At 43.4% G+C, this 22,419-nt stretch overlaps 1 protein-coding gene across 5 annotated transcripts in view; it reads left to right on the top strand.

Moving 5' to 3' along the window:
* GRK4 (G protein-coupled receptor kinase 4) overlaps window positions 1-22,419 on the top strand; it is a 1,171,195-nt gene that overhangs the window by 471,774 nt on the left and 677,002 nt on the right. For 4 of the 5 annotated variants that reach the window (XM_069632058.1, XM_069632056.1, XM_069632060.1 and 1 more), the window contains exon 4: window positions 10,186-10,263. The exons of the other annotated variant lie outside the window; for it this stretch is intronic. In XM_069632058.1, coding sequence (XP_069488159.1) covers window positions 10,186-10,263 — 78 coding nt within the window. The remainder of the gene's footprint in view (window positions 1-10,185; window positions 10,264-22,419) is intronic. 5 annotated transcript variants of the gene reach the window in all.

Raw genomic sequence — 22,419 nt, 5'->3', positions numbered from 1 at the left:
AACATTTTAAAAATGGAAGCAATTAGAATGGGGCAACGGATCTACTTAGCAATAATTGACTTATCACATGCTTTTGATAGCATAGATCGCAAATTGATATGGGTCAAATTAACCAAGTGGAAGTGTCCTCCGAGTCTTCTTGCTGCGATCAAAGAACTCCATACCACGACAATTATCAGAACTAGTCTCGATCCATCTGGAAAACTCTCCGCTCCCATACAAACGCAATGTGGTGTCAAGCAAGGCTGCCCCCTTGCTGCCTGTATCTTCACCCTATTTATGTCGGACATTGATAAAACAATCAATAGTATGTTATCCTTTTTCACCAAAGATAAACGGCCTAAATGTAAGTCATTTGCTCTATGCCAACAATCTAATCTTGTTAGATTTAACTCCAGTTGGCCTGCAGAGGAAGTTAAACGCCTTAGCAACATATGTGAGCATGAATGGATTAAGTATCAACGTAGCCAAATCGGACATTTTGATGCTCAGAGATCTGCGAGGCCAAAAAAAAGCTACGTCGAACTTTCATTGGCACATAGACAATATACAGCTGAAACCAATAATGCATACAAGGTACCTAGGGATGCAAATTAGTGCTAGTATGAATGATGATCAGTGGGTACAATTGACAAAAACAAAATGCCGTCAACTTGCCAGTCAGGCCCTAGTGTTAAACAGGAAATATGGAAAATATTCACTTCTTCCTGTTTTGGCTTACTTTAAACAAAAGGCTGTTCCGGCCATGATATATGGAGCCGAATGTGCACTAGGCTGTCCTGCTGAGCTGTGGGACGCACTAGAAAATATTTTCTGGTCTAGAGTTCTCGGAATACCAAGAAACACCCCATCAGCATGTATACGATATGAGCTCAGCTTGATTTCTATAAATGCGAGAGTATGTTGGAATACTCTCTCACTTTATTGTAAAATAACTATGAAACCAATCATGCCACAGTATAAAGTCTTGGAAAATCCAGGAAAACAAAAAACGAATTCAGTACTAGCCCAATGGGTCCAACGGAGTAGGGTACTATTGGCTGATTTGAATTCTGGTTCTGACATGCTTCACACAAATCCTGACTGCGTGAAAAAAAGACTATGGCAAAGAGACTGGTGCGAGAAAACCTCCCGCAGAAGAATGTATACTCTTATGAAACACGTACCTAGTGGAAAAAAAGGCCTAAATAAGATCCTTAGTGCCTGGAAACTATTCCCAGACAAGAAGAGAAGGCGTCTTTATATGATGTTCTGTTTTAACATGTTTAAAACAAGAGAAAGAACTCAACTGTGGTCAACAAATAAGGATGCATCAAATGAATGTCGGCTGTGTCATACAGCGGATGAAACATTAAAACACTTTGTTTTATTTTGCACTGCCCTTCGTGATGAAAGAGAACTTCACTTTTGTAAACATATGATGGAAAGGCCAACAATATGTGTCGAAGACTGGGGGCAGTTAATGTTTGATGAAACAGATCGCAAACTAACCATTGCATTAACTTTTTTTTTAGAAGCAATGGTTATACGTCTAGAAAAGCAAGACAATGTAGGATGAGTCATTATTATTAATTGGTTTTATACTTATCATCGTTTTTATTTTCCCACTGTCGCCTAGATTCTGTGCTTAAGTGTGTATGGGCGACCTCTTGTGTTTGAATCTGTTCTATCCAACATTGATTTGAAATTTCCTCTTTTTAAAGGTTTGTAAAAACCAAATAAATAAATAAATAAACATGTTTTTATGATTTTCTATAAGACGCTATAGGAGGAGCCATTGGAAACCCAGGAAAGGGTATGGGGGATAGGCTAGGGGAAGGGGAGGTAAGGCGGGTAGGGGGGAGGTTTGAACAGACAAACAATATGATGCATCATTGGTAATGATTCACAAAGTCTGTATGTTATTTTGTTGGAAAAATGTATAAAAATAGTTTTTTTTTTTTAAAAGGGCAGGAGGACGTCCTCAAAACTGGACCTTTGTACCCGCCTGTGGGTATTGAAATGCTTGCCAGTGGAAGGAATCTATATATTCGGATTGGCGGGCAGTGTCCAGTCACATTATCAGCACAAAATAATGCGTATTGCGAGTGAACTGGGACACTGTAATCCTGACTCAGGAAGAAAAGACGAGAGCAGTAATAGCACTAGAGATCTTAAAAATGCATAGTTTCCACAAACCCCTGAATTCAGTTGGAGAGACACCCCATAGGTTCCATAGTGTTTCTCCATGCCCCCACCCTCCTTTTACCTTATAAGAAACCTGAAGGGTCCTGGGGAGAACTTGAAGAGAGAAGGGTTGCTTCAAGTTACTTAGGCAGTATAGACCTAACTTACTGGGAAAACGTGACCTAACCTAAAAGTGTTAGCTTAGATTATTCCAAGAAAAGGATGTTCAGATACATGATAGATAAACCTCTAGACTCTAGTAGGAGGTAAACTGGGTGGTAGGAGATTGCAAGGATGCCATGTTTCCCTACCAAGGGCAGTTTCTAAGGTCCAGGGCTTGGGAGAGGCGAACAGCATCCTTTCATGCATCCTCGGCTGCTGCTCCAGCCCATATCAAAGGGAAAAGGGAAGTGGGATGGGTGGCAATTAATGCCCAGAAGAGAGCAGAGATGATGTGCTTCTCGTTTGCTTACCTGCATATGGGTAAATGATGACATAGGATGTGGGTATCGGAGCACAGCATGGCAACTGGTAGGATATACTGAGTTTATTGGCCAGATAGTTAGCATTTATTTTGAGTGTCTAGGTATGTGATGGCAGAAGATGCACTGTGATGCAAGTACCTGGTCATCAGATGGCACTTTTAAGTGTGAACACGGTTTGTTTTGTCAGTGTATCCTTTTTTAGTTTTGCTATAAGGTGCCGTTGTAACAGCTGCCTAAAGGACAAGGCTATTGTAATGGGAAATGAAGTTGTGGGCAGAAAAAGTGTAAGGTTTTTGAATATAATTGTGGAATGTTCTTGGATATGGATCGGGATTGACTATTCAAGTGGTGGGTGGGGTGAGTTGGGTTAGAAGTGCCAGATCTGTATTCTTGTTTTTATGTTTCTCTTGGGACGGATATGGGTGGGGTTGTTTTTTTTTTTATCTTCCCTTTGTCAGTTGTATTTCTGTACTTGAATTGCTGCTGTTTCCAATGTTCTGTATATTTTTTTGTAAACTGTCAAAACTGTTATAAACTGTTAATATAAAAAAAATCAAAAAAGATCAAAAAAGATGGAGATGGGTTTGAGGAGGGACACATAGCCTGTAGTTATTTGGCTAATTTGCCACCCATTGACCGTTTGTGGCCATGCCAGTCCCTATCGTCATTCCCACTCGTAGCCTGCCCCTTCTCACCCAAAACACTTCTCTCTGGGATTGCTTTGAGCTATATTTGTGCTGTCTGAGCAATCTTCTGAAAGGTAATGGCTACATTGCAGCCATAAACCAGTTACATATGTTCCTTGCACGTAATTCCTGTAAAAAAACGTACATTGGCAAAGCCAACAGTTTTGGGGCTTGTGGAGCCATCAGATAGGCATTTGCCAGACACTGAAATTAAAGGTTTATAGTCATTGCATCGAATGCCAAAGCATTGAATGCCTTACCATCTAAAAAAAGTGTTGAAAAAAAGCATTGAATGCATTTTTCGTTCTTTTTTTTTAGTGGGAGGGGTCCCTCCATCCCCCTTTTTCATTGTTACCTTTAAAAACCCAATGCAATTCAAATAAACCCTTTTCCTTAGAAAAATCTACATTAGATGTTTTTTTTAACGCTTTTTCTTTATATGGTAAGGCATTCGATGCTTTGGCATTCGATGCTATGACTAGATACCAAATTAAATCCCCAGGTACTAAAATAATGTGCTAGCTGTTGCCATCTTATGGCCAGGTACTCCCTATATCGGGGGTCTGGAACCGGTGGCTCTCCAGATGCTTAGGGCTGGGCCTCACATGATATCTCACCATTGACTTTTCAGTTTAGGGCTAATGGAAGTTGTATTCCAAAACATCTGGAGAGCCAAAGGTTGCAGACCTCTGACCTGCATGTTAGGGCCTGCATTATAGGGCCTGCATTATGGCAATGCCTGGAAAATGCTGAGCCCATGACTATACAAAAGACAAAACTATTGGCTATGTGGGATGCATTCAAAGGCCCCAAACAGAAGTTCCTTTCACATGACCAGCAGGATTGTAAACACTGAAACAAAAACGGCTTGGCCTTTGATCTTTAATTTTACTTGAAAAACAAAATCAATGTGAAAAGGGGGCCTTCCTGTCATTACCAAAGGAAAAGCAGCATTTTAATTTTCACAAGAAGGTGGAATCAAAGATCTGTTTCACATGAAAAACAGGATTTTTATACACTGAAACAAAAACCTCTTGCAGAGGTTTGTGCAAATAAAAGCAATTTAAATGTGAAATGTGTCACTGCTAACAGAAAATGTCAGGGGAAAAGGCATGGTGTGTGGGTTAACGTAAAGAAATGTATATTAGGCTTCACATACAAAACTCCAGTGACATTTGAAAAGCCACTTTGTGTTCATGAAAAAATGTCAGCTGAAAACACACCCTTTTGCTGGTTGTGGGAAATGTTGCAAGGAAATCTCCCACTCTGGATGTTGCATCTCCCAACTAATTACCAACCGCAATAAAGTGTCCTGCTAAATGTGTCAATATTCAGTGTTCTCCAGACCTGCTGGCTCTGAAGGCATTGACTGCAGGGGAAGTTCCCCTTGGCTGAAGCATGACTAATGTGTGAAAATGGGGGCAACATCTTCAAAGAGCAAGCTTCCAACACAAAGGGACAGATAAAAAAATAAACTCTGGGTACAGACTGACCCAGTGAAAACAAATGGCCGGAAGGCAGGGAGATGGCCACTTGTCCCACATTATGATTCAAAATTTATTTAGAAGGACTATTATCATTTAGTTTTTTTCTCAGCAATCATAAGGTGGATTTTCTTCATCCATGTACCATTTGTAGGTAATTTCCAGGCGATTCTGGAGATATAAAATTCATTCACCTGCGACTCGGGGAACTGAAATAGCTATTTAAGATGTGTTTCTGGTTGTTCTGAATATTTATGAAATATGAAAGTTGGTGAGCAGGTGGAGAATACCATTAGGGAAATGGGTAATAACTTGCATATTAATAACTGTTATGCTTTTTATGGAAACGCAGAAATGTGCCACAGGGCCATGCCACATGGTACGGACCTGGTGGGCGGCTTATTTAATTCCACATGATTAGCTGAATCAGAAAATATGTATATTATGGCAGTTGATAGTAAAATTTTGAAGTTGTGATACATAACTAGTTTTTGCCAACAATTTGAAAGCAGAGCAAATGGTGATTACAAGTGGGAATTTCCATATGTTGCTTCAGACCCCTAAACCAATCCTGACTTGGAAGCTGGGTTTCGGAGGAGAGAGCAGGGTAGCTGCCCAATCCTAGTTGCGAGAATTATTGCAGGGGACTTCCCCAAGATTGTAAAAGTGGTGGTGTCATCGCTGCTTTATAAGGAGGACTGCACTAGGAGGAGGGACAGAGAAAAAGAGGAACAGGAGGACACAGTGAGGGCTGATGAAACCTACCATCTGACAGCTGTATGGAAACACCAGAGGCGAGTGCATCTGGGTGGAGCTGTCTATTTCTAAGAAGGCCTCATAGCTGAATGGGTCCTATGGAAGATAGATGGAGGCAATCTTTGAGAGTTGAGTGACCAGACCCCTGCTTTCTTTCCAGAGTGTCCTGAGATGTAGCTGACTTTCCTGAACTGTAAACAGAGGCTTTCTATGTAAGTAGAACTGAGCCCTGGGAAACCAAAGGGTGGGGGGGAGTCTGCTTGTCTTAAATCCTTTCCCTTTATAGACAGAGTAGTGGGGCAAAACTGTGTAGATTCTTAGCCTATATAATACAAATATTAATTTAATTGATTACCCATTTGGCCGAACACTACGGGGTGAATTAGGTTAAAATGTGAAATTAAAGCTCACTTCCCAGTGCATGCTGCAAACTCTAGCCTATAATTTAATTGGGTATTTTTTTTAAGGAAGAGTGGTGTCTTTGTTCTTAAATCAATCCAACTTTTTTATCCAGGTTCCCCAACGCAGGGCTTTCAGTGGAGCAGGGTCTGAAATCCAAAATTCCCCAAATAATTCAAATCTTGCTGTCCTGCTTCCCCAACAATGACCAAAGTAGGGGAGGCTCTGAAAAACAAACTGGTAAATCACCCTGTGTTTATTTTAAACCAAAAGTGTGGGCAAAATCATAATTGTCACATGTATTTGCACCAATCTTGAAATCCTACAGCTAGCCTTTTAAGCCTGCATGAAAATCTATATCGCACAACACTACATGATAATTGCTTTTATTATTGATCAGTGTAATTATTTCTTGACGTGAAATTTACAGAAAGTGCAGAATTGTGATTGTCTAAAGTTCAACTCACTTTTGTGAATTATTTATGCTGAGAGATGTTGATTGCGGTGTCCCACGGATAAATTCTGAAAGCGACACTGGAAGTCTGGATTAAAGCCACACTAAAAGAGACCTTGTCAAAAGACCCAGCCCCCTTTATGCCACTGTTTAATAACCCAGAATTCCCCCCGGGCATGGAGAGGGGCTCCTTCAGAAATGGGAAGATGCCGGCTGTAATAAGGTGGGGGGATATGTACCAGAATCAGGAAATTAGAATGTTTGAGGATTGCAAAACCCAGTTGGGCATTACCCCGCCAGATAAGTATAAATATGAACAACTAACACATTGGTTGAGAACCCCATGGATTAGGCGTGCAGTGACAAGAGACTTAACCCCGTTTGAGACATATATTATGACACATACAGGTACCAGAAAGTTTGTCTCAGACACTTATAAATTCTTGAAGTTTGTCTCAGACACTTATAAATTCTTGAACGCCCAAAAGGAACAGTGCAAATGGCAATACACCAGAAAATGGGAAAAACACTTGGGGGAACCGTCTCAAGGGAACACTGGAAGTATATATGGGGGGCGATACCAAAACTTACGAGGGCTATTCAAACCAGGGAAATGTGGGTAAAGATGCTGGTTCAATGGCAGTACACACCGGAAAGACTTCACAAAATGTACAAGTAATCCCCAAATAAATGCTGGCGGGAATGCGGGGCAGAGGGGGATTGGAGACATATCTGGTGGGATTTCCCGCCATCCAACAGTTCTGGGGTGAGATATAATCACAGATGCAATCTATGTTCGGAGGCTCACAGGGACTGGGGAAAGAGGTGTGGATGTGCGGGCTATGGGACCCTCGAGAGAAACAGTTAACAAAAACACAGGCGGAATTTCATGGGTCTCCTCATAACCGCATGGTTGGCTATAGCCCAAAGGTGGCAGCATAAGTCACCTCCTACGACGTTAGACTGGCTACAAAGAGTGTGGACAAATATAACGATGGAACGTATCACATATTACATTCATGGGGAACATCAGAAATTTGGAACGGATCGGGGTGCGGTACTAGACTATTTACAGAGCGACTATATGGAGCAATGGTGTCCTCACAAAATAGGACTGCTGGACATCTTCAAATAGAGCAATCTGAATAGACTTGGATCTTTAGAAATGAGCACAGATCCTTCCGGAGGGGGGTGGGAGAGGGATGTGTGAGTTTCTTGGATGTAAGTTTATACTTAAAATGTTTTTAAAAAATGTGTGTTCATTTCTATTACTTTTATTTAAATAAATAATACATTTCCCGTACACCGGCCTGGTTCTTGGCTCATTGTTGGCTCAGGGGAGAGGGATCCAAGGGGCATGATATGTGTCTTAGAAAGGGCTAAAGAAATTAATCAGTTTAACAGTTTTGTTGCATTACACCTTGATGTTCTCTGTTTACATTTCAAGTTGCAGAGCTAAAGTGGTACAGTGTACACTTAATACACCATAGTGCGCCTTCCCATACTACATTTGGGCCGGAGTATAGCTCAGGGGGAACATGCTCACCTTGGAAGCATAACGACGCAGAGCAACACAGGTTCGATTCCCTGGTTCCTGTCATGATCTCTGCTTCCAAAAGGTCAGGGTTTTCCCAACTCCCTTGGAAGCAGATCCATAACCCAGGTTCCGAGTGCCAACCAGTCCCAATTGGGACCTTTTGGACCCAGTCCTGGCGCCAGTGGCACCAGGCTCATAAATATGCCCAGTCCCAGCGCTGGAAGCGCCGGGCTCATAATGCTTGGGTGGACTTACCTGCAGCAGACCATGCTGCTTACTTGCCTGCCAGTTGAGCCTCTGATTCTCTTCTGTTTGGAACTACTTTTCCTGTTGGGTGGGGCAGGAGCCACTCCCTAGGTTCAGAACACTGGAACTCTTCTGGAAAGCAGGAACTCTTTTCTTACCTAGGCGTGGCTGTGGAAGGAGACACCTAAGCACTACAGGAGGCTATTTAAACCACACCCGATGGATGAATCTTGCTTTGCGTTATTCTGCATCCTCTGCAGCAGAACGCTCATCGTGTCTTCTGCATCTGATCCTGGGCCTAAGGAAAAAGGCTTACCATCCTGAATCCAGTCTTCAGCAACACCTATAAAGACAAGAAAGAACAGGTTAGCATTACGGTCTTCAGTGACAGCGCTTCACTTACCTGGTCCATCGGCTGTCACCAACGCCTCGCGCTGCATTCCGGCATCTGAAAGACAAAGGCTTACCTACTCTTCGTGCGCTCCGGAGGTCTTCGCACTGCATTCCGGCTTCTGAAAGAATAAAGCTTACCAACTCTTCGCACGCTCCGGAGGCCTTCGGCGCTGCATCCCGCATCTGAAAGATAAAACAAGGTGCGTTTAAAGACATTGGGGAACTTTAATACTCACGTGCCATTACTCCTTTCCACATCTAACCCAGTGGGTATTCGGGCACCCTGCAGCCGCTCCGAACTTGTACCTGCTAAATAAAAAGACAGTTAGAGCGCATCGTGAAGCAGGCAACAAGCGCTTACTTACGTGCTTCCAGGCGCTTCTATTCATCACACGGGCTCCATCTTCAACTCACTTCAGCCCGTCATCCGCCATCGCCGGAACCCTGCAAAACAAGAGACATCATTACTAAAGACTTTTAAAGACATTAGAATTACTCGAAACTTACCGTTCGTGCAGTAAACGACGGACAGCAGTCCTCTGAAGTCAAGAGGCCTGCTGCCCTTATCCAGTGAAGAAACTGGTTACAGCACCCTGCCCCGAGGCAGATGGAGAGCACGGCGTTCACTTACCTAAGGTGAGAGCGTTAACCTTTGGGGTTCTACAGGAGAAGAGAAAGGGAAGAAGAGAGAGACATTCAATAACCCAGTACATTAATCCCATATTTTCTATCTGCAGACATCTTACCCTTCGAGTCAGACATACAGTGCACAGAGGTCCAGCCCAAAGAGCCAGCCGTGTGTTACACATCACCTTTGAAGATACGGTATACGCCCAGTCAAGACCGGCGCTTCTACGGGAATCAGGTGAGCGTTACATTCCACGCTTAGAAACCTCTGGGTATTAAGCGCGTTATAAATAACCAATTATATATTCTACTTGATAAGGAGACACAACTGAAACATAACCGTACACTGTTTTTTGAAAATACTTTTTTACTGTTGAAGACACGTTTTAAAATAGTATAATAAGTCCCTCTTTGGAAATGATGAATCATGATATTAAATGATCTTTAAAAAGTAAAACACTTAAAGATCATTTAATGTCATGATTCATTGTTTCCAAAGAGGGACTTTTAGACTGAATCATCCAATGTACTCCTAAAGAAGGGCATTTTAATGGAAAACTGTGATCCATAAACAAGAGTAAATCCCATTTAATGGTAATGCAAAAGGAAGCATCACAATCGTAAAAAGGAGTCAGAAAAAGCAACACCTAAGCAGTTGTCTTGAGGGTAAGTTTAGGGCACCGATCCATGGTGCACTGTTCTTACGCATACCTGTGTTTGGAAGTCTGCATGCTGGATGTTTTCCAGTGCCTACAGTTATTTCTTTTTTGTAATCCTAGAGCTGTGAGCTAATGTGCTTTTTTGGCGGGAACAAAGGCAAGGTTCCTTGAGCATTTGGCGGGTTGGCTTGGCACTTGTTTAAGATATTACAATGGTATCTTTAATTTCCTGCAAAAGTACTTTAAACCTGGCTGCAGAAATCATGTTTTTTGTTTCTCCATTTCCCCCTCAGGCGGAGTATGAGGTGCAGCCAGACGAGAAGCGTAGAGACTGCGGTCTGAAGGTTCTCGACACATACTTAGACAATGGGGTAATTGTTCTTAATGACAATAATAGAATGGCTGCTGCTTTTTCAGTACTATTTCTCTTGGTGAATGAGGACTCGTAATTTCCGCTAATTCAATGCTTTGCCTGAATAACACCCAAAGGCAGAAACATTAATATGTGGCACAATTAATGAGGTGTTTTTATTTGTGTTATTTAATGGGTTCTAGTAACATGACGTACTTGTTGACTTTTGACTGCTTCCGAATGCACTTGGCTCATTCTCATCCTTAATCTTTTATAACGTGTTTAATACCGGAGAAGAGCCTCTAAGTGTGGCACTGGGACTTGCACCTGTCCTGCTCTGCATTGTCTTGTTTCCAAGACACATGCTTTGCACCTGAGCTTTCTTCCCAGCCCGTGTGTCCTGAAGGTCCACAGTAGAGGTGATCAGAATCTTGGGTTCACCATTTATTGGTCTGTTCCGGAAGTTGACGACCGAGAACACAGCGTTAGGGCTTTTAGATGGACTCTTTAAGATGAAGTCTTCCAGTGTATGGTTTGGTGAATGCTGGGGCAAGTTTGGCTGTCCCAGCTTGCTTTCTCTGGGTCAGAAGCAAGGATAGCTATGGCAAGGTTTGTATTCAGGATTTCTAAATTAGTGTATAGTTCCTGGTTTCTAGCAATTAAAAATGCATTTTCTCCACCAATAGTCTCTTAGGTGTCCATCACCCACTCTGTGCCAATTTGTGAAATCTCAAACTGCACTAAAAGAAATGATTCACTTTTTCTAATGTGTGTTACCTAATATATTCTGTTTGTGGTTGCATGTAGAGAAGTTGGGTAGTGTTGTCAGTGAGTGTGCTAAAGTGTCTCTGTGCCTGCTATCATAACATATTATGACTCGCCATTTACGCCCCTTCTGGACTTCCTGGTCCATGGTGCACTGTACCGCGTGAGCCGTTCTCCTCTCAACATGGCTGGCGCATCAGCCACGCTGAGCTCTGGCGTTTATGCCGGAGCCCTGGCTTTCTAGAAAAAGTGTCTCAACGCTCCTTTTTGAGTTTGCAGCTAGTGTGTTCATCATTCCCTTCCTTTCCTCGTATCGTTGTCTGATACCATCCATATTCCCTTTTCTTCATTCCTGGATTATTGAAGCGGCCTGTTGCCTTCTCTGAGGCCGTCCGCGCATTCCCTCCTGGGCCCCCCTTCCATGGTTTCATGCTCGCAACTCGATCTCAATACTTGCGAGTAGTGCTTCCCTTCCCTGGTTCCAGACTTATTTCCAGGTCTTATTGACTGGTCTTACCTTCCTGGAATCCTGAACTATTGTCTTCCTCTGAGTCTGCTCTCGTTCCACGCTGGATACGGAGGACCACCGGCCTTACCTGTACAAGTCCCGGACATCCCGGAAGACCAGAGAAACCTTCAAAGAAGAAAGTGACAAAGGACAAACAGTTAAGACCGGGGGTAGAGTGTGACAGTTTGAGACGCCCAGAACTTGATACTGAGCTCAATATGGAGGCTGCAGTCCAGGACCTAATGAGAGGAATGCAGGAATTAACAACAGAGGTTCAAAACCTCAAAGCCGAAAATGCAGCGTTAAAACAACTTGTGCTTTCCCGGGAATCGACGTTACAGGAAAGTGCTCTGGTAGGGGGCATAGTGGACAAGTATGATGGTTCCTCCAAGACACTGCGATCCTTCCTTGATTCCTGTTTGGTGCTTTTCACATTTAAACCCTACTATTTTTCCACGCCCCGAGCCAAGGTGGGGTTTATAATTGCTCATCTCTCGGCCAATGCCTTAGCCTGGGCAACTCTCTTGGTCAATGCTGCAGATCCACTCCTGGACAATTATGACGGATTTGCGGAAGCCTTCAAAACCATGTTCGATCGTCCTGAATAGGTTTACAGTGCTCAGGAAAGGCTCCTGGAATTCCAACAAGGGAGTCAAGACATGCTTTCTTATGTAACCCGCTTTAAGCAGTTGGTTAAAGAGGCCGATTGGTCCCAGAAAGCAAGTTTTACCCTGTTTCGCAGAGGCTTAAATGATGAAATTAAGGACGAACTTGCCAGTGTAGCCTGTCCAAGTTCCTTCCAGGCTCTGATAGACTTGTCTCTCCAAATAGACTTTCGAATCCAGGAAAGAAAGGCGAAAAGAGAAAAACCAAAACAGCTTCTCCAAAGATTTCCATGGAATTTCCTAGCCCTAAGGAAGCGACCACATCGCACTCTCCTGATCCCGAACCTATGCAATTGGGCTCCATACGTGGTCCAAAATCTGCACAAGAAAGGATGCTTAGGATCAACACTGGGCTCTGTATGTATTGTGCCTCTGATAAACATCTTGTACGGAATTGTCCTATCGCTCTACCCATGCGTTCCGGAAACGCCAGCTCAAGATCTTGAGTGGAGCATAGCTTCAGGAGAAAGATACTTGCTCCGTCTCTGCTTCTTCCTTAAATTGCCCCCGATTGAATACCTTGGTGGTCCTGCAAACATCCTTATCTACCGCCAATGAGGAGACTCATTCCATCCTGGCCCTAGTGGACTGTGGTGCCATGGCAATCTTCTTGGACCATGAATGGGCCTTGAAACACAACATTCCCCGAGAAAATAAGGGAACAATCCAAGCTGTCGAAGGAATTGATGGGGAAACCACTGTCTTCGGGACCTATAACACAGCAAACTACAGAACTGTTGCTCTCAATCAACAATCATCAGGAGATGCTTTGTTTTGACATCATCAAGGCAGCACACTACCCCATGGTTCTGGGAATGCCCTGGCTACAAAAACACAACCCGTACATCAATTAGGCGGCCGGATCCTTATTTCTAGGCTCAGAATTCTGCCTGTCCCATTGTTTACCCCAAAACATGGTACAGAACGTATCTATGGAACCCCAGATCCTCGTACGACCATCCATCTGTGTCTCCAATATTTCCCAAGTACCTGAGATTTACCAACAATACTCTGATGTGTTTTCAACAGCTATTGTTCAATCACTACTACCCCATCGACCAGAAGATTGCGCAATCGACACAGAAGATTTTGCAGTGATACCATTTGGAAGAATGTTTATTCTTTCCGAACCTGAAAAAAGGGCATTGCGGGAGTATCTGGACACCAACCTTGCCAATGGAACCATTCGACCTTCCAAGTCTCCAGCCGGTGCCTCTTTGTTTTTCGTGCCCAAGAAGGACACTAAGGAACTTCGACCCTGCCTGGACTATTGGGGACTTAACCAATGCACCCTTAAGGATAGTTACCCTCTACTGCTCATATCCGACATATTGGAAGCCGTTCGGGGAGCTGTAATCTTTACTAAACTCGACCTACGAGGCGCCAACCATCTCATCCAGATAAGGGAAGGCGATGAGTGGAAGACCGCTTTCAGGACCCCCTTTGGACATTTTGAATACCTGGTAATGCCATTTGGTCTTGCAAATGCCCCTTCGGTGTTTCAGCGATTCATGGACAGAGTCTTTTCGGATATGTTGTTCCTCTTTGTCATAGTGTACTTGGACGGCATATTAATCTATTCCAATGATGATTTCCAGTTACATCAGGAACATGTGACATCGGTCTTACAACGCCTACGAGAGAACAAACTCCTGGTTAAACCAGATAAATGCATATTTCACGGCCAAACAGTTCATTACCTCAGGTTCGTTCTGAGTGCAAAGGGAATCAAAATGGACCCTCCAAGGTTGAGTCTATCCTTTCTTGGCCAGCCCCTACAACAGTAAACCAGATTCGATCCTTCCTGGGAGTTGCCAACTTTTATCGGAAATTCATTCCCAACTTCTCTGACATTTTACAGCCGATAGTCGCATTGTTGAAGAAGGACATTCCCTTCATTTGGGCCGAAGCTCAAGAGGCAGCCTTCCAGGAGCTAACATGGAGATTTACTCAAGGTCCCATCCTGGCTCAACGGGATATTAATAAACCCTTCCTGGTAGAATCGGATGCTTCTGATCATGCAATAGGTGCTGTTCTAAAACAAGAATCCGAGGAAAAAACGGAACATCCCATCGCCTATCTATCCCGAACTTTAACTCCCAGTGAGACTCACTATTCAGTTCTGGAGAAAGAATTGCTCGCCATCCGGCAAGCCTTTACTGAGTGGTGCCATTTACTCCTGGGTGCCAAATTTCCTGTTCAAATGCGAACCGATCATAGAAATCTACAGATTCTACAATCCCTGGAATGCAGAAACGGTCGCCAAGCTCGTTGGGCCTATTTTTTCACCCATTATCAGTTTCGCATACATCATGTCCCAGGAACTAACAACGTAATTGCTGATGCTTTATCCAGGCACCCTGATTACGAGCCAGTGGAGGCCCGCGCCTTTCCGAAGATGTTCTCTGACAGTGTTCGTGGCTCAAGCTAACTCCTTATTGGAAAAGGTCCGTGCTGAAACACTATCTTCTGATCTCTGGAAGGATTACATCAGGAAAAATCAATGGTCCTTAGTCACGAAAGATGGTTACCTCTTCAAAGATAAAATACTGGCAGTACCCACGAACACGTTGAGAACCAAGATCATAAAACTTTGTCATGATGCCTTCCATTCCGGGCATCATATTCAGAGACAATTCTGGTGGCCTAACATGAATGATGGAGTAAGGGTGTATGTCCAAGCCTGCCCTGTCTGCAGCCAGAATAAGTCAGGAAACCTGCAGGTCTTCATCAACCCACATTGCCAGATCGTCCTTGGGAAGTAATCGCTACCGATTTCATCGTGGAACTGCCCCCTTCCAAAGGGTTTACTACCATTATGGTTACCATCAATATATTCACCCACATGGCTCATTTTACCCCATGATACAAGTTGCCTTCAGCACAAGAAATGGCAGGTATATTTCTGAAGCACATCTTCAGACTACATGGCCTCCCTTCCAAGATCATTTCAGACCGTGATCCTCAATATATTTCACAATTCTGGAAACACCTATGCCACATGCTGGGCATCTAACGTGCCTTGTCTTCTGGATACCACCCCCAGACCAATGGGATAACAGAGCGAGTAAATCAGACCCTAGAACAATACTTGCAGTGTTTTTCAGCCAAGGTCCAGGATGATTGGTCGATCTTAATTCCAGTAGCTGAATTCGCCTATAACAATTCTGATCATTCTGCTATTAAGACAAGCCCCTTCTTCTGTAGCCAAGGTTTCCATCCATCTGTTCTGCCAACAATCCTTCCTCATTCCACCCGAGTTCCATCGGTCGATTCCTGGATTGAAAGACTGGTCACGACACATAGAGGCCTGAATGGATGTCAAATGACATGCTGATGCTGAACGGAGACCTGCTCCTGTCTATGGAATTGGTGACAAAGTCTGGTTGTCTTCTAAACTCCTGTCTCGACATCTGCACCCTAATAAACTGGCCCCCAAATTCTATGGGCCTTTTCCTATCAAAGAGGTCATCAACCAAGTGGCATATCGACTCCAGTTACCAGACTCCTGGAAGAGAGGATTCATCCTGTTTTTCACGCTTCCCTGCTCAAACCTTATATTGCATCCACTAGATCAGCTCACCGACCTAACCCAGTGCTCGTCAACAATCAGATTGAATTTGAGGTTTCCAGGATTTGCGACTAGATATAGAAGAGGTCGGCTACAGTACTTAGTGGAATGGAAAGGATATCCTCCCAGCGAACGAACATGGGAACCACTCTCCAACATGAATGCCCCTCGCTTAGTGCGGAAATTCCATCTAGCTCATCCGGGCAAACCCGGTGGATCGGGTTTTAGGAGGGGCATGTTGTCATGACTTGCCATTTACGCCCCTTCTGGACTTCCTGATGCATGGTGCACCTTACCGCGTGAGCCGTTCTCCTCTCAACATGGCCGGCGCATCAGCCACGCTGCGCTCTAGCGTTTACGACGGAGCCCTGGCTTCCTAGAAAACGGGCAGGCCCCTGCGGCGCTGCGCGTCTCAATGCTCCTTTTCGAGTTCGCAGCTAGTATGATCATCGTTCCCTTCCTTTCCTCGTATCGTTGTCCGATACCATCCATATTCCCTTTTCTTCATTCCTGGTTTATTGAAGCGGCCTGTTTCCTTCTCCGAGGCCGTCCACGCATTCCTTCCTGGGCCCCCCTTCCATGCTTCCACGCTCGCAACTCCATCTCAATACTTGTGAGTAGTGCTTCCCTTCCCTGGTTCCGCACTTATTCCCGGAGATTGACTGCTCTTACCTTCCTGGAATCCTAAACTCTTGTCTTCCTCTGAGTCTGCTCTCGTTCCACGCTGGATACGGAGGACCACTGGCCTTACCTGTACAAGTCCCGGACATCCCGGAAGACAGAGAAACCTTCAAAGAAGAAAGCGACAAAGGACAAACAGGTAAGACCGGGGGTAGAGTGTGACACATATGCCATATTTGGGTCTCTTAGAGTCATTGAAAACAACTTTTTGGTCTAGGAATGTTGGGTGTCCAGGGCTGGGTTTTCCTATAAGCATTATGCCTATTGGCAACAGTCTCTTGTGAGCGGCAGTTTGCGAGTCCCAGGAATAAGCTCTGATGCTTTTTTTCTTTGATGTGCCAGAGAAGGAACTTTAACATTTGCCTCACAGATTGTAGCTGTAGCTCTAACTAGCCTGTGCAGCTTTGTCTCTCTCCTTCCCGATTACTGCAAGAGTGAGCTGTGTCTGAGTGACACTTTTCTACCCAACAAGTGTTTTTGTTTTTCACCATTACTTTATTGGGTAGCCTCTAGAGTAGAATACACAAGTCAACTCTTCAAAATGATTATACTGCCCCTTACCCAGTTACTCCTGATACCGCCTTCATGCATTGCTCTACATTTTATTTTGTCATAATAACAACTTATGTAACCGGTGTCCAAACTCCCCAGTACCCGCCTGAGAGGTGGAGTGAATCTAGGCGAGAGGAGCAGTGGGATAACCCTGCCAATTTAAGATACTCAAGAGTCCTGAGGGTTGGGACTGTTGTTGCCAGCCATTACCTTTCAGGCTTTTAACACGTCTCGGAAAATGTAATCCTAGGCTGTAGGATATGATATGGCATTTATAACATGTCTATACACAAGTGTTTCAAGGCGGGACGAGGCAAGGGAGGGGGAACAGAGGTATTGGTTGAACAGCCAGGGAGAGATTAGACCCCTGGGGAACACCACAGGAAGAGATGGAGATAGAGGAGAGGAAGGACCCAAGTTGGACCTGGGAGGGTCGATCGGAGAGGAAAGAAGTCCGCCAAGCCAGGGCCTGATCAGTGATACCCAGGTTATCACGGAGACAGTTGAGCAGGATCGCCTGGTTAACTGTATCAAAGGCAGAAGAGAGATCGAGTGAGTTGAGGACATAGGGGGTGTTGGAATCAAGGTTGGAGAGCAGGTCTTCACGGATGTTCAGGAGAATAGTTTCTGTGCCTCTGGCAGGTCTGAAGCCAGACTGATGGTCATGGAGACAACCAACAGGTTGTTGATAACTAGACATTTGCTTTACAAGTTAACATTCCTTTTAGGCTGTAGGTGTACAGGGATACTACACATGAACCAGAATAAAAATATCTCTTACTCAAAATCCGGGATTGGATTATTGGCAATTACCTCGGCTTTAATTCTACAAACAATTAAATCTTCTGCCTTGGTAACTTCATTCTCTCCTTTGTCTGGCCTCCCTCCCTTGGGGGCTCCATCTACCCTTTCCTGATCAGCACAACATCTGCAAGATGCTTTTGATAATCTTTCACTTGTACCAAAGATCCAGGTACTCATCAAAGTCTAATTGTCTGTTCTGTGAACTAAGATGCATCCTCCCCTTCCTGATTATGACTCGTAGTTCGAGATGACTTCTGCTGTAGCTCCCTTGCACCTGCAAAACTTTATAGGTCTCTTGTTGGTCCTCCATAAAAATCTCGCCAGACTGCTCCAAAATATTCCGAATCAAGCATCCAGGTAAATCCTGAGCCTCAAACCTTGGGAACATATTATGTCCACATTTTTCTTGCCTTCCATTGGATCCTTGTCAGTTTGCACATTTGTTTGAAAAAATATTTGAATCATTAACGGAGCATGTTAGAACTAGAGCTCATCCTGCTCCAGACCAAAGGTAAACTAATACCTTCCCTCCAGGATCCGGAGATCAGCACGCTCAGTGTTGACTGTGGTTTCTGATGGAAGAAAAAAATAAGTTGGGTGGGAGAAAACTTGATGCAGCCTGAGCCAACCCTCTGGAATGAACTATAGAGCTCCATCAGAGCTTATGGGAACCGTTTGCACTTACACATGACACTGAAAAACATAATATTCCAGAAAGCGTTGAGCCTGAACTCCTATTTCAAGTACTGTTTGGCTGCATAGCCTCTCCTCAAAACCCCATTGACTCTTCTGTACTACTTTCCAGATTTATTGTGTGTTCTTACTTATTCGATTGTTCATGTACTGCACTTACCCTCCCTATATTCCTGCATTTATCATATTATTTTTTTTTATCACAATAATGTGCTCTTCTCCTTGTCTCCTACCTTGCACTTAAATTATCTGAATGTTCCAGACCCAGTGAAGGTCAGATGTCTGTCCACCTACTCTTTTTCTTTGGAGTCGCTACAAAAACACTGTGCTTGTGGTTGGTGCCTTCCTAAAACTCCCAAAAATGAATCTAGACTCAGTCCAGACCCTCTCTCATGCCCCACATCTGAAGATGCATAGATATTCCCATTTAGAGCACCGAAGCCCTTCTGGGTACAGAACAGTGGCAGTGACCCCTCTTCAGTAGCTTCCTTCTAATCTCCATCAAATCCCTTCTTTTGGCCAGCACACCGCAGTGGTTTTGCTTTCAATGGTGTCCGCAATGATTGGTATCACAGTTTGCTTAAATGTATCTTCCATTAAGCATTTTCTATAGAGTGATATTGAACTCCAGTATATAATTGCGCTTAACGATATCAAGCCAAGCTCATATCGAAGTACAGCGATAGGAATACTTTTAGGCATCGGTAGTATAGCTTTCCAAAATAAGCCCTCCAGGTAATCCCAATTGGGGTGAGACTCTGGGCATTTAGACTGTGCACCATATGTTAAAGCAAGAATTAGGTTTTGTTTATAAAATATCAGCACTGGGAGACAGGAAAATGTGCCATATTTGTGGTGGACCACTTTTACTTGTGAGCACAGAGATTGCATTTTGTACTTCATTTCTTTTTTATAAGGTGCGTTTGTACCGATTGTCCAGGTGAAGACAACATTTTTATTTTTTGCTTTGGTGTTCTGGATTATTAAGATGTTGGATTTCGCAGTGTTAATACTTAAGCTGATCTCCAGCGCGAAACTCTCAAGAGTATCAACTTGTCTCTGAAGACCAATGGGGGTTTGATCAATCAGAATGAGATAATCTGCATAAGAGTAGCCATGCTATTCGTGCACAAATAGTTTAGTGGGGAAAGCTCTAACTGAGGCTATGTGTTTATGGATATCTGTGATGATAAAGTTGTAAAGGGTGGAAGCAAGGATGCATCCTTGCTTTAAGCCACGAGATGTATTGATCGGGTGAGAAAGTAGGCCTTCTTGGTTTAGTTTCACACAGACGGTCGTGTTGGTGTAAAATTGTTGTAACAAGTTTGCAATGCATGTTGGACAACCGGCTAGTCTCAATTTCTGTGATAGGAGTGGTGTGCGAGAGACAGAATCAAATGCTTGTTTGAAATCTACCAGTGCCATGTACAATGTCTGGTTTGTTATGGATTTATTTTTCAGGGCAGCTGCTATGAGTACATTTGGAGCCGTGCCTATTCCACTGATAAATCCCGATTGGTAAAGGTCTAACATGTTTGATGATTTTAGCCATTGGGTCAAATCTCTTAGGACTAATCTTGCATAAATGCTCCCAAGGGTGTCCAGAAGCGCAAGCGGTCTATAGTTGGTTGGTATGTTGCAATCGCCCTTTCTGAATAACGGTATCAATATGGATTGCTTCCATGATTGAGGGATAAGGACCGTATATACAACAGTTTGGAAATAGTAAGTAAGATTTGGGACCATTAATCAGGATGAGCTTTTATGTTGATATTTCATATCCCATCAGGACCAGGAGCTCTTGACGAGTTTAGTTTTTTAATTTGCAAGAGAATGTCTGTTATGTCAAATTTCAGTTCAACTGCACGGTTAATATGCGTATCCCAGTCAGTGGTAGAAGCAGAGGGGGTCCGCAAAAAGGGTGAAGAAGTGGTTTACCCACTCCAACCCACCTACTGCATTCAAAAGAAACGAGGGTGTCCCTGTATTTGCTCCTTCTTTGAGCAGGTTCCAGATTTCTGCACTGGACTTTGATGTAAGTGCAGCTAGCATTTTTTCATTGGCTTTTTGTATTTTAAGTGATTTGCGTTATGTTAGAAAGTTCTTACAGGAAGTAAAAAATATTTGCAGCTTTTTTCATATGCTCTTGAAATTAAGAGGATTTGATATTTCTTAGCTCATACTTCATCTTTTTCTATCACTGACTTCAGGGTCATATGTGTGTACATTTCGGTGGATGGATTGGGTGGTAGAGCCTCCTTTTTGATGGAATAGGGTTAGAGTGTTCGTATACGATTTCTGAGAGTTAAAAGGTGAGTAAGTACCAGGAGCAAAAGTGGCTTCATGCAGTTTATCTAGTAGATGGTTTAGTTTCGAAATTGTCCATTTGATACGGTTCCTGCCCTCAGTCAATTGCAGATTCGGTATATAATATTGTCGTGAGGGCCACCTATTCAAGGACCAGGTGGTTTCTAATATGTTGTCATCATCGCTGTCTGAGGTGGGAATGACAGTGAAAGTCACAACTCGGTTTATTGTTTGCGTGGATATGAAGAGGTAATCGAAAATAGCGGATGATAGATTTCTTTTCCAAGTGGGGCAGGAAGGAGTATCGCCCACAATTGTTGCATTCAGTATGGTCAGATTTGTTTCGGCCATCAGGTTCATCCATCTAGATGCTTTAAGCAGAAGTGGAGTGTCATTATAAGGAATACATATTAGGTTTAAATCTCCTACGATTAACATGGTATGAATATTTGGCTCACTTGCAATGATATCCAGCATTGTGTTATATGATTCAGAAATTCATCATCAGTAAGAATGGCATGTTCCAGTAGACATTGAGAAGGGCTGAGAGTGGGCAAGAGGGTGCATAAGATGATCAAATTCTGCTTTTAAGAGTTTGATGCAAGGGTGTGGGGATTCCCCAGGTGATAGTTTACCACCTGCATCTATTCTCAAGGCTGCAAGTAAGCCAGCTATAGGTCTACCTTTTGGATTGTTTAATAGCTGGTATCCAGCATACCTCATAATTTGGCCATATGGGCTGACAGTTATCCATGTTTCTTGGAGAAGATAATGTCATAATCGTATCATCTGTGGTTTTTGTGTATTTTCATAAGGTGAACGAATCCTCTGGTGTTCCACACCACCATTCTCGTTGCCTGAGGCGAAGAGTTATTTAGGCGTTAATAATTTTTTCCGTGGTTAGTTTCTTTAATGGCTTTTTTGAGTCATGACCATTTGGTTTCCTGAAAGTATTGCGGGTCACAATCCAAAAAACTTCTCATTTGAGGTGGCATCTAGCACCCTCACAACTGATGACTAGTTGTTTAGGTCTCACAAAAGACATTGCTAAAGAAGCTGTAGAGTTTAATGCAGAATTGGGCAATGTAGGAAATATGATGGGGAGTGAGGGAGGTCGAATACATGCATGTTTAATGCAACAAATTGGGTTTCTGGTACTGTTTGGCATGTGGCTTGATCTGGCTTGTCATCTTTTGTGGGTATATCACTAGCGAGGGGGATCCTTGGATTATCTTTCATCACAGAGGGCATATCACTGAACAATTTGGATTCACTCTTGTTTATGGTGTTTGAGTATTTTTGAAGAGAGAGCTGAGGGTTATCTATTGTGTGAATAAGAGCGTGAGTCATGGTTGAGAGAGTAGGTGTTTCAGAAGAAAGTTGATTTGAAACTTCGGCTTCAGAGATCGGTTTGTTTAACGGACAGACCTGTGTCTGATAGGCCTGTAAGTCTTCATCCAATATTTGTGGGGAAGAAAAGGCATCATCAGTTGAAACCGATGCGCACAGTGTTGTGGTCATTAAAGGTAATGTCGTGTCAGTTTGATTATTGGTAATCAATCTAGTATTTGAAGGAAGAGTGTGGTTAACTTGAGCAATTGATGATTCCGTGTGCAAATAGCCTTTGCA

Source organism: Ambystoma mexicanum, chromosome 6q (assembly GCF_040938575.1).
Source record: "Ambystoma mexicanum isolate Mex_15411 chromosome 6q, UKY_AmexF1_1, whole genome shotgun sequence".
Classification (NCBI taxonomy): Eukaryota; Metazoa; Chordata; class Amphibia; order Caudata; family Ambystomatidae; genus Ambystoma; species Ambystoma mexicanum.
Note: the sequence above shows the minus strand (reverse complement) of the source record. Positions and strands in the feature narration are given on the sequence as shown.